This window comes from Myxocyprinus asiaticus, chromosome 42, assembly GCF_019703515.2.
Source record: "Myxocyprinus asiaticus isolate MX2 ecotype Aquarium Trade chromosome 42, UBuf_Myxa_2, whole genome shotgun sequence".
Lineage (NCBI taxonomy): Eukaryota > Metazoa > Chordata > Actinopteri > Cypriniformes > Catostomidae > Myxocyprinus > Myxocyprinus asiaticus.
Window position 1 is genome coordinate 9,781,466 of NC_059385.1, and position 13,216 is coordinate 9,794,681.

General features: G+C 36.8%; 1 protein-coding gene across 1 annotated transcript in view; it reads right to left on the reverse strand.

The window, feature by feature from the left end:
• The window catches only part of LOC127432412 (reticulon-4 receptor-like 1), a 150,555-nt gene extending 138,952 nt beyond the window's left edge, over positions 1 to 11,603 (reverse strand). Inside the window, exon 1 of the mRNA XM_051683461.1 lies at positions 11,087 to 11,603. Coding sequence (XP_051539421.1) covers positions 11,087 to 11,099 — 13 coding nt within the window. The 5' untranslated portion in view covers positions 11,100 to 11,603. The remainder of the gene's footprint in view (positions 1 to 11,086) is intronic.
• Positions 11,604 to 13,216: the final 1,613 nt, after the last annotated feature.

Sequence of the window (13,216 nt, forward strand, 5' to 3'; positions counted from 1 at the left end):
GACAAAAAGTCATATTGCGATTAATTTGAAAAATATTGCGATTGCGATTTGATCTGCGATATACTAATACAGGATTCCTCTTTACCAAAATTTGGTAAAGTTTTCCCATGCTCTACTGCCAATAAAAAGACTTAGGCTACACTTTGAGGGTTCACACCTGAGTCCTCTTAAAAAGAAACAAACTCAAACCAATTTCACTCCAGCCACAAATAAATAAATAAATAAAACAGTGAAACAAAGAGAGACAGAAATGTTTTCACATTGTACTTGTCCACTGTGTACCTGTTTTTGTCCACTTTGTGATACTGTCTCAGCCCACTATTCATCATCATAATTTTTTGTTACCTAGTCATCTTGAATATTATGTTACTGTAATGTTATAATATTTTATTGATTATTATTATTTATTAAACAAAAATAATATATTTCTGTAATGCATAGGGAATTGCTACTAGTTAAACCAAAGAGTTCTAAACCATTAAGCTTTTATTTTAGTAACATCTGCATGAAGAGTTTCTGTGTGTAGCTGTATTCACAACAGCAGTGTAACATGCTCCTCATTTTAACATCTCCTCCCTGCGCCTTCGGGTGTATTTTTTCTATTTGTATTTTAACATGTAGCAGTGAAACATATTTGGAATTATACAAAAGTGAAATTAAAGTGAATTTGGAGCACTTAAAACAGGGGTGCCCACACTTAGGAATGAGATGTACTTTTTCTTAATGTTTTTATAGCAAGGTCTACAATGAACAATATGTTTGTAAGCACTGTTGTCATGATACCAAATTTCAGTAGTTGGCATTGAAATTTAACAACTCTCGATAGCAATTTCAATACTATATCAAATACTAAAACTAATTTGTTCAATTTGTACCGTAAGTACTATTTCGAGTTCTCAATTAATTATTCAAGACAAGTAAACAGTCTGTAATAAAATAAGAACAAAGAAACAAAATAAAAGCAATGAACAGAAACGAAAAACAATTGAACAAAAAATACAACTTAAGAAAACTTTTAACAGCTTTTAGCACTGACTGCCCCCTACTGCATCAATGTGGTACATCAAGCTTGAATTGCTCTAATAGCAGGTACACTCCTTATTTAAAGAATTTACGTACAGGACGTATATGATTAATTGCAGTATTTTTTTTACACTTTATTTTTCATCAAATTAATTACACTAAAGTAATGCGTTAAATCAACAGTTCTTACATTGATACAACACCTTGTGCATTTCTGCAACTTGGGTAAAATACATTTTTAAACAGTGACACACACACTTAGGGAATACCGAAACTACATCAATGTTATAAAATATTCAGAAGTCATGAATATTAGTAAATATGTTACAGTAACTTCACCGGAAAACGAAGCCAATTAAACACCTCACGATAGGTAAACACAATATTCTCAGAGTAATGTTCGATTCATTAAAGCACGACTACCAATATAAGCTTGAACAACCCTACTAGAAAACATATCCAAGCATCATTGCAAGTAAACAACTTGGCCAAAGGTTAACAGTTAAACATCTGGAGACTTCTGCAGCTTCCCCTGCCAACACACATGCAACACAGCAGTCGACCCTTCTTTTCTGTGCTTACGAACATGACGTAAACACACAAGGACAAATTAAATAAGCCTGCAATTTCGCACCAAATCCGACGTGAAAACTCAACATGTAAATCATAGGCTTACCGTAGTGAATCAGGGTAATGCAAGGACAAGGTTTTGAACATGGATTTTTTTATGTACTCTCTTAGTAATGGTATTTTATAAATTTCTAATAAAAAAAAGAATCTTATATATTGCAGCTTTAAAATGCACTTTCTAAAATATTACTGTAACTGCAAGAAACCTTTTATCTTGGTTACTAAATAAATTTAAGACCTCTAGTTACCACCTGAAGCTAGACACATTATAGCCTGACTGTGTAAGGGCAGCAAGGATTTATTTACCATTTCCAAGGACAAATCTTTTTAATGAGTTTGAAAAAGGGAAAAATACAAAAAAGCAAAACAAACAATGTTTTACCTGCTTGAAAAATGCCTGGTGTGGACCCCTCCCTATTACTTATAATATCTTGGTGCCACTTGCCAGTTCAGTCTACATCTACTGTATGTGGCACTAAAAATATGGTTTTCGGAAAAGACTAAACAGGACACAGATTACCTCCTTCAATTTAAAGGCATGGCGTTAAAAGTGCAATCTGACTTCCTTCACAACAAATCCTATTAATGCATACATTATAGATGCACAATGTATGTGTGTATGGCTCCTAAAAATAGTATGTATTCAAAAAGGACAGATTGTCAGTCGGCTCCAGTATCAGAGTTGAGTTTGGTGGTCCTACTGTGACAAGTGAATCAGAAAGAGGTTTTTGGTGGTAAGCAGACCCTTCATGTTTGTGTGTGTAAAAGAGAGAGAGTTACTTTATTCACATGTAGAGATAACAGTTCTATCAGCTTATATATTGTGCTTATCTGTGTGCGGTTTCCATTCACGGCACTCTATGATGGATGGGGACCGCTAACAGGTTTAGTTCCACCTGACTATTTTAAGGGAAGCATGTGTGTGTGTGTGTGTGTGTGTGTGTGTGTGTGTGTGTGTGTGTGTGTGTGTGTGTGTTTGTATACTATATAAATATAAGTATGGGTTGAAAACAAGAAGGTATCTCTCTGTGTTTTACCTTGGCTAGCTACCTGATTGCAGACCGCTGCATTAACTATGTCAGGTTGCATTGGCAAAGGCCTGACAAGATATGTGAGGACAAATAGGAAAAGAAGCCATTCAAGGGGACAGTCCCTTCTTCTTCCTGTCTCCCAAAATAAAACATACCCAACCCTCACAGCGACCGCTGACATGAGCGCAAAGAACGTCCTTTCGTATTATTTCCTGCACTGTGATTTTGAGCTCATTTTGTCGAGAGTCTTAGATGTGTTTGAACACGTCTTTATGTCATGTCTCAAGGAAAGTGAAGGCTGCCATGTTGAATCAGAGATCTGGACGGTACATGTCAAATGCTCTTAATGTTGAAGGTGTGTAGTTTTTGGGGAGAAATGGAAAAAATAAAACACACCTCATGTCCTTGTTCTGTCTTTTAACAGTCTGTGATAATGAAAGCTTAATTTTTAAACTGTCAGGATCAAGGAGAGGCCCTAATATTTTCTGAATGTAGTAAATCATTTAAGAGTCTTGTGGACAACGTATTCACTTCAGATGTGGCAGTTCAAACGAGCACATTCTGTATTTTAACTAACCTTCATTAAGAGCAAGTGAGAAGACTTGAAAGGGACTAAAGTGGTCCAGTGATGTTCGTTAGGTATTAAAAGTCTTTGACCATTACACTGTGTCCTTAGGCGACTCAATGAAGTGACAAGTACATACTAAAAGCCATGTAAATCTGAGTTTTCGCCCCATAACAGCCACAATAAGTGATGAGCGACACATGACATTTTGTGGTTTGTTTGGCTTCTTATCTATTGCGTCATGCTGGGTAGCCCCGCCCACCATAAAATAAAATTTTTCCAAAATTGCGCTCCATGTAACTGTATATTAAACATCAAATATGTTCTGATTGGCTGTAATTGTGCAGAGTCATGTAGCAATTTTGTGCTCAGTGAGCACAGGCAAATTTCTTGTCAGTGGAAACTAATCTTTTCTGGATAAATTGTTAAAGGCCCATGTGTAAAGAACATAAATTGACTATTATTTTTGGGTCATAAATAGACAAACTTTAAAACAAAAGTGTGCAAAATTTGTTTGTAATACCTGCCTACATCCCTAAACAATGATCTTTTAAAATTAAATTAAATTAAATATTTTTTTGAAATTAAATATTTTCTCTGTATGTTTGAGTCTTATTTTTTTTTATTATTTTATTTTATTCTCTTTTCTAGTAGACACTGGTAGTAATACAATAAAGGAGTAAATACTGGTCTTTGTAAACTTGGCAGCAGCATTAAGAGAACATTTCAAAATCCATAACAATGGATGGCCAGTTTGTATTATTTACACTAGGTAGCATTATGCCACACTATCAAGTTAATAAAATGCAATCATATGCAAGAATAGTGGTGTAGTCAGGGCCATGCGCACGTATACGCTGTGTGCTTACTTTTTTCCCAGGGCTGTCTGCATATGACAACTTCTAAGATCAATATTTGTGTATACCCTCGGTACACCCACTTGTTTCGCTGCTTCATAAGTCCATAATCTACTGTTGTGTTAGTTTAGATGCTGTTTTGTAAAACTGGTGATTTTTTGTTGTAATTGGTGCATTATCACTTGAATTCTACCATTCCCCACCCCGATAACCACTGTCACCACCATTATCGACTGAGAGAAATCACAAAAGTAAGTGGAGAGTCACCCTCATGCTGAAGTAGTATGAGGTACAATTAATTAGCAAAATATATGTTGCCAAACGCCCCGTAAAATAAGGAATCGTCCCGTAATTGAGGGAAAATTTTTTGTTCCGTATGAAATTCATAAGCGATGCCATTTGTCCCGTATTTTAGCGTCACACACCCAAACTGCTGAGAATGTTTCACAAATCGAGAAATGGGCCTGAAACACACACAACATTTGCATGAGTTGTGTGAGATATCGGCGAGATATCGGTGAGATAATAAAATCATCAGTATTAGTTTATAGCTATTGCACTGTCATTTCCTCATATCACCAAAACTGCACATCAAACATCTTTGACAAAAATAAGCGCTAAATCATTGGATTTCTATTTTTTCCCCATACAATTAAGAGTTTAGTTTTAAATTCTCTCACTAAAAATGTATTCATTTGTAGTAAATGTGTAATTTTAACACTGATAGTGGAGGTTTTTTGTGTGTCCCTTGATTTATTGTCAACCCTGTTGAAGATATACTGTGGCTGTGTCTCGTTTGGAAGGCTGCGTCCTCCGGAGGTCGCATTTGTCGGCCGCATACGTCATCAAGGCTGTCTCGTTTCAGAAGAGTAGGACACTTCGAATGCGACCTTCTTTCACGGGAATTTGGAGGATGCATGAGGTGTATCCTTCGTGGACACAACCCACAATTCTTTGCTTCTATGGAAATGTCTAAAGAAATAACTCGAATTTGCCCGTAAATATTATGTTCAAACGCAAATAATGTTAATTCCCAAGTTGAAGTACCTCAGTAGATGGGTGCAGAGTATATAATATGTTTTATTATATTAATATATAATTAAAATAAAGTATTAGACTAAAAGTACACCTGTAAAATCTGTTTTCTTTTCTCTTTACATCATTATAACTCTCCTAAAATGTACCTCACACATTCCCTTCTAAAGGGACTTTGTTCCCTTGTCACTCAAAGCACTCACGCTTGTTAAAGAGTGGCGTGCTGTCGTAGCAACCATGATACGTTACGTTTCAGTTCGTCCTACGAAGGCCACCTCTTTAAACGAGACTTGTTTAAAGGAGGACGCTCGGTATGCTGCAGCCTTCATAGGACGTGTCCTACCTAGCATGCAGCCTTCGAAACGAGACACAGCCTGTATGTTATGAAATTACATCACACACACTGTGATATCAGCCATTCTGCTAAATTATTTTGAGTTATTTGAAGTTTGTAACTCTTTTGTTTTATTCATGTTTGCCTTTATTTTGTTATGTTAGTCATATATGCCCCTGTTATGAGAAGATATGTGGGAAATGTATGTAATTTTAAAATTTCAATATACAGTATTTATGCTAACAAAAATAAAATCATCAGGATTAGTTTACAAATATGTTTGCTAGATATCAATCACAAACCATGTAGTGGCTCATTTATCCACTGAATTTCTACCCTGTTATTTTCCAACCTGACCATGCCCATTTAACTGGATGTACATCTGACATTTTTTGTCATTAACTTGATCAGTATGACTAATACAATCTTTAACATGTCCCTGTAATGATGAAACATGAAGATATTTGTAAAAGAATGTTTTATTTTTCAAACGTTTCAAAGCCGGAATGTCACCGAATTGTAGGAATGACTTATACGATATGTACAGAGTTGCAGGTCCAAAGTTTCCAAAGGGAACTCATGTCACAGATGACCTTTCGCTGCACGGTTTCCCTCTTCGCCTGTTAATACATCATTAATCTCTCAATAGGCTGCGACATGGCAGACCTCTGTCGAAAGATTATTGTTAGCTTTTTCTCTCATTGACTGCTAATTATCATCAGCTAATGACTGCACCTTCCAACCCTTCAGATTTAATTAACACTCCAAAGAGAGAGAGAGGACCAAATGTTTGCCAAGAGTTTGGGTTCATAATCTGTATGACACAGTAAAGGGGTCAGACTTGGGTGGGTCAATTTTTATGATTGCATAAATGCTAAATATGAGTAGACCTTGTGGTAATTATCCGCAATGAGGTGAAGAGCTATGAATATATTAAAAAAAGTGTCGTATTCAAATTGGTTCATGACTGTGCCCTTTTCCAAACAACATATTAGTTCTAGTGTATGAGTCACTGTATAATGCTAGCAAAAGGGTCATGGTTTTTCCACATACTGCTCAGTAATTGTGCAATTATGCCGGTTTTACACATCCTGCATCTGCATAATAGATCTCTGACTCTATAAAGATAATAAAGTGACTTCTGAGTTACTACACTGAGTATTTCCTTTAATAATGGCCACAAATTATAAAATGATAATCGGAAGTGGGCCATTGAGAATTATTACAAACTTGATTGCCATGGCATCTAATTTACTTGAAGAGGAAGATCACATTTACTTCAAAATGGTAATTAATCTGCATGGAACCCATACCCCGAAGTAGCTACAAACTACTCAAATTGTCTGGATTCAGTCAGATTTAGTAAATAGATAGTCACTTTAAAGGAATATTCCTGGTTCAATTTAAATTAAGCTCAATAGACAGCATTTGTGGCATAACCACAAAAATAAATAATTTCGACTCATCCCTCATTTTCTTAAAAAAAATTAATAATGCAAAAATGAAGATTACAGTGAGGTACTTATAATAGAAGTGAATGGGGCCACTTTTAGGAGGGATTAAAAGGCAGAAATGTGAAGCTTGTAATTTTATAAAAGCACTTACATAAATTCTATTATACTTGTGTATTATTTGGTCGTTTCAGGGTTTTATGGTTTATAGCGTTATGTCTTCATGGCAACGGAATTGTAAAATTGGATATAACTTTACACAGAAAAGGTTAGTAAGCGATTTTATCACACTAAAATCACATTAACACGCATATTGTTTATATCTTGTGGTTACACTTTCAAAACCTTATTTTATTTTAACAGATTAAAGACTTTAAAGAAAAGAAGGGATAAATCGAAATTATTTTTTGTGGTAATCAACATTATTCCACAAGTGCTGTCGAATGAGCTTAACGTGAATTGAACCCAGAATATTCCTTTAAAGTGACTTTCTGTTTACTCAATCTGACTGAATACAGACAATTTAAGTCGTTTCTAGCTACACTTCAGGGGTACACTTTTTTATTTTAAGACTTGTCACTACATTTGTAATTTACACCCGACTGATGTCATTTTTCAAACAATGGGTGAGTAGTTAACACTATTTTATGTAGCTTTATAAAGGCCTATCCTGCAAAAATTGTCTTTAATAAATACGTTTAAAGTATATTTTTATCTTATTTTTTGCCAAAACTTTACTTGTACACACTGCTTATACAGTATGCGCAACGTGAATGCTGTAAACTTTTAATATGGGCACTGAAATGAAAGCATGCAGTATATGCGAGAAGGTAAAACAGGCCTTAATGGTACTTTTATAAGTTGACGACTTATAATTAGTGCTAAAATCATAACTTAATAAGTTTATATCATATCACTGAGTAAAAGTATTAAGTTTCAAGGCTCCAAAAGGCAGGCATGGTCCATTGGCTGTTTTCCACATATGAAGGGAATCGGCTGTACATAATCTTTTTAAGACATGTTGCACAATTAATTAAGAGCTTTTTAATCTCTTACAAATTGAACAGTCACTTACGGGACTATTTTAGTGCATTCCACACACACTAACAGTTGGCCACAAGCAGTACACATGCCTCCAGAGTCCAGCCACAGACACCTACAAACATAAATGCTTAGAAATTATAGAGCAAGAAGGGTAATATTCACACACACTGACACTGAATCATCATTAAGAGTAGGTTTGCAATCTGGCAAGCACGGGAGATTTTCTCTGCCACAGGTGGGGGTGTATGTGGCTCTGTGTCATTCTCCAAATGCCTGGCAGTAGAGATCTCTGACTAAACAAGCTTTCAACTGAACAAGCTATTAAAATGGGCCAACGAGCTGCACCGGCTCACTGCCCAGCCACTGCACTTTGTATGGTAAGTAGGCTTCTGTTTCCTGTCTGCACAACAGCCAATAGATTCTTTTTTTTTTTTCAACCCTTTATTTAATCTGAGCTGCCTCAACTGTTTCTGAGGCTCTTGCACAGGTGGAGGGATAATGGAAATAGAAGCTGTATATTGTAGAGGACCTGGAGCAATCTGAGGTTAAGAGATGGTTTCACAGAGGTGGGCAGAAAAAGAAACAGGCCCTTTACACCAAGCAGTCAATGATCTCCTGGTGCTCCACATCCAGAACTACAAACAAGGAGTTTTTGGCCTACCAAGCATACATTTAGGCTCTTGTTGCTCAAAAAAAGGCCATTGTGTTTTAGACTTGGTGTCATGGTAATACCATGATTTTTGGACATGTACCATGGTAATACCAAGGTATTCTATGAAGTACCTTGGAGTATGGTAAGAAATTAAAGTGTGCAGCTGTTAACAAAAGGAGAAATTTCTAACTGAAATTAGGTTTTGAGTTCTGAAAGTTATAGTATGTTTTCCTAAAATTGCAAGCTCTTTGATCTCAATGATGAAGGAAAAAAAAATGTCTCCTAATATTTTTGACTACAATAAATTTGTAGAATTTAGTAACCACACAATAATTTTACAAGGCACCAAAACACCATGATAAAGGAATATGGTAATCATTCAGTACCATGATATTGCCATAACACCACAGTACTTTTTTTATAAGGCTATCATTGGCTGGGTTTCCTTCCAAATGTTTCACTGTACTGGCCGATTGTGAGGACCCACTTTAATGACCAGCCATGGGTTAAACACTTCCAGATGTCAAGGGCTATATTCGAAGAATTGCATTGTTGTGAGAAAGAGTGGAATCACGTGTACAAATGGTCAAAAATTTCCATCACCATAATGCGCATTTTGACGCACGCAAAACTCAAGAAAATCCACTTCTGCCTAGCTCATAAAAGTTTAAGTGAATTTTGAGAGTTTATGCGCATATCAAGCGTTTCTATTCAGGTTTTTAAATGCAAATTTCAAATTCGTATAAAAATAGTTGGGTGGAAACCCAGCAATTGTAATCTGCAATGTTCAGTCACCATATTGTCTTCTCACACGTTTGCATTAAAACTCAGAGATTGATGATGTATTTTCTTTTTTCTTCCTTGAACGTGTTTTTAGGAAGCCACTGATTAAAAAAATCTTGATCTTTAAGCACATTTTGCTTTGAGGTGACTTTTGTGTGACTTTGGTATTCATAATGCATTTTCCCCACCAAAACTCTTGTTTTAATACAGTTAGGAGTAATAGCTACTATGTGGTATTTTATTTTTTTTTTATTTTTTTTTTTTTTTTTACCATTTTCAATAAAAAAAATGTTTAACAGAATTAAAAACAAACATTAAAGCCAATGACTAAAACAATATGGAAATGAAAAGTAGTTCTTGCTGATATGAATGGCATTTAAATTGAACACACACACACAAACAAAATAGCTGCACCAACATGTGTGTGTGTGGTCGGGTTTGGGTGGTTTACAGGGAATTTTTTTTAGTTTACAAACTGGTAATTACAAGGGTATTATGCTATTAATGTGGTTTATGAGGACATTTCTAGTGTCCCCATCATTCAAATCGCTTAAAAAACAAACTAAATGAAGTTTTATTGAAAATGTAAAAATGCAGAAAGTTTTTTGTGAGGGTTAGGTTTAGGGGTAGGGTTAGGGTTAGGGTTAGGGGATAGAATCTATAGTTTGTACAGTATAAAAATCATTATATCTATGGAGAGTCCTCATAATGATAGCTGCACCAGCATGTGTGTGTGTGTGTGTGTGTGTGTGTGTGTGTGTGTGTGTGTGTGTGTGTGTGTGTGTGTGTGTTACACTCCAAAAATTGCTATGAATTACCATGTCTTCAATATTATCTCTTGGCAATCACACATCTTATTCTAAAGATATATGACAAAAGTTAAAACAATAGCAAAAATGTCCTTAAAAATATTGTGCATGTTTAACTCCCTGGTTTAGGTAAAACAGCTCCCCTTTGTGGACATCCATCAATTTTCATGACCTGGATGTTTCTTGAATTATTTCGTACATTGTTTTGAAATCAAGGCACTACCAAAACATATCTCTTATGCAATGTACCATGTAGGTACTGCGCATAACATTTAACTATGTAAGTAACACAGCAAAATACAGTGTGCTAGAAACACATTTAGGTAAAACAAAAAAAAATGTTTAGTGTTTAGAGATTGTAATTAAACAGATCAAAATGCATCTATAATTTCTTTGTCTGAGTCAGACACAACATGTGTAAGAGTTCACAAACAATGGTCCCACGGGCGCCAGCTGTTTCCATGCACCGCCTGATGAGAATCACTAAATGGATACAACTGTTTTAATCGGACTAGTTAAAATACGGCCATCAAGTAAGCTCTAGTAGTTGTCAGCTGCAGTGCGGCAATGCTTGTCTATTTTTAAGAAAAATATTACGTGCTGTTAATGAGTATTTCACTGGCGCACATACTAAAAGCTCGCCACAACCTAAAGAGACAGAGGGACCAGAGACAAGCCCGACTAAAATATCATAAAGACTTTCTGAAATGCGCGTGAAAGAGTCACACGCGCGATGAATAGAAACAACCTTCTTTCAGCTTGAGCTGTACCAACAAACGCAATTACATAACACATGAACATATAATAAAATATGTGTATGTGTAAAATACAATTATATTAAAAAGTTAGCAAATCAAAAATATTGATCTTACCTCGCTTGAACATCCTGAAGGTGCGGTGATGATGCTCTGCCCTTTACTCCAATGTAATAGTCAAAATAAGCATCTCATCTTTAATAATCCGTGTCATATGTGATAAAAGTTTGAGCTGTTTGAGTTATCTTCAAAGTGAGGCAATCCACATCAAATACGCAAATTCTTGACCTCAGGTCTCATGTATCGATTAAAATGGAAAATAACATCGCCGACGTTGAAATCGCACGATCCCCAAGCTCGTGATGAGAAGAAATTTTCACTTCGAATGATTTGAACCAAAAATGTTTCGTATAGGTTTCAGTAAGCACTTATAATTGCCTCAGGAACCTTTCACATAGCCATAAAGACTATTTAAAGTTTCATAATGTCAGTCGATGTTACGAGAAAACAACGATGTGGTACAAAATCTACCAGTATGCCACTTTTACGACGACTACAGCGCGGCTATAATGCTCTAATTATTAAATGCGTTGGATGCCAGAGATGCTCGGGTCGTTATCGGACAGACGCCCGGTTCTGCTTCCTCAGGAGTCGGAAAGATAGAGAGCACTTCTGGAGGGAGGTGTCGCGGAAGGAAAGACGGATAGAGAGAGAGATATTTTCCCTCTCCCGCCTCCCCCTATATTCCAAATATTTGTCTATCCTCCTTCTTAACTCTTAACTCGTCTCTCTCTCTCTCTCTCTCTCTCTCTCTCTCTCTCTCTCTCTCTCTCTCTCTCTCTCTCTTTCTAAGGTAGAAGCATCTATTAGGAAATCTAATTTACGTCCATTCGTTTGAGAGCCTGTCTGATGTTTAGTTTCCGTTCAGACGAAACTGATGTTGTGCTACCTGTCTGGTCCTCTGACTTTCCCCTCTGATGATGGAAAGGTGGGAGGAGCAATCAGGCTCTTGTTTTGCAAGATGAAGTCTTGAGCAAAATTGTTTTCTTAAGATTTCAGAAACTGGATAGATAGATAGATAGATAGATAGATAGATATTCGGACTCATCAAGAATGTACATCTGGGTAATTTTATGTATTCTCGGTACTTGTGTTCTTGAGCATTGGAATTGAACTTCGGCAGTGGATGATGACGTTGAACACATCCACGAGAATTTAAGAACACATAAGAACGTTGACACTGACTACCACCCCTGGAGTCACGAGTTCGAATCCAGGGCGTGCTGAGTGACTCCAGCCGGGTCTCCTAAGCAACCAAATTGGCCCGGTTGCTAGGGAGGTTAGAGTCACATGGGGTAACCTCCTTTTGGTCGTGATTAGTGGTTCTCACTATCAATAGGGCGCTTGGTAAGTTGAGAATAGCATGAGCCTCCACATGCTGTGAGTCTCCGCGGTGTCATGCACAGTGAGCCACGTGATAAGATGCACGGTTGACTGTCTCAGAAGCCAAGGCAACTGAGACTTGTCCTCCACCACCCGGATTGAGGTGAGTAACTGCGCCACTACGAGGACATAGTAAGTAGTGGGAATTGGGCATGCCAAATTGGGGAGAAAAGGGGATACAATTATAAAATAAAATAAAAATAAAACAGAACACATAAGAACGCACACTGAAAAACAGCCATTGTCTGGTTTAGGTTAGGATATATTTGTTTTCTTAAATTTGCCACCACAGCAGCACCAGTCCTTCATTGCTGAGCCAAGTGGCTTCAATAAAAAGCTGTTAATCTTTGTGTCTGTGTAAAGTGAGAGTGTTAATGTCCCCATGTCCTGTATGTCTCTCTGTAGGGTGAAAGGGGTTGATGTCCCTATCCAGCATCATTTGACACAAGCATCTGCCACATCATGATCACACAATCCAGAAAGTAGCAGGGTCAATCACAAAACCGTTTTAATCTGGACTAAAGAGGATAATGCTCCCCTTCGCTCTCGTTCTCCCTTGGAGGGCCGGGTTTAGGATGGGCACTGATAGATAGAAATTGTTCTTCCTCCCCTGTGGTCTATTTCAGTCTCCGTTTTGGTTTATCTCTAGCGAGCGGAGTAGCGAATAACTAGTGTGAGGCTGTGGTTTAATCATACTGTACATCTTAATACATTTCATTGCTAACGTACAGCCTTCCTTGCACTCAATCTGCAGACGCTGTCACACATGACCTTTACTTATGCTGAACTTGATGAATATTACAG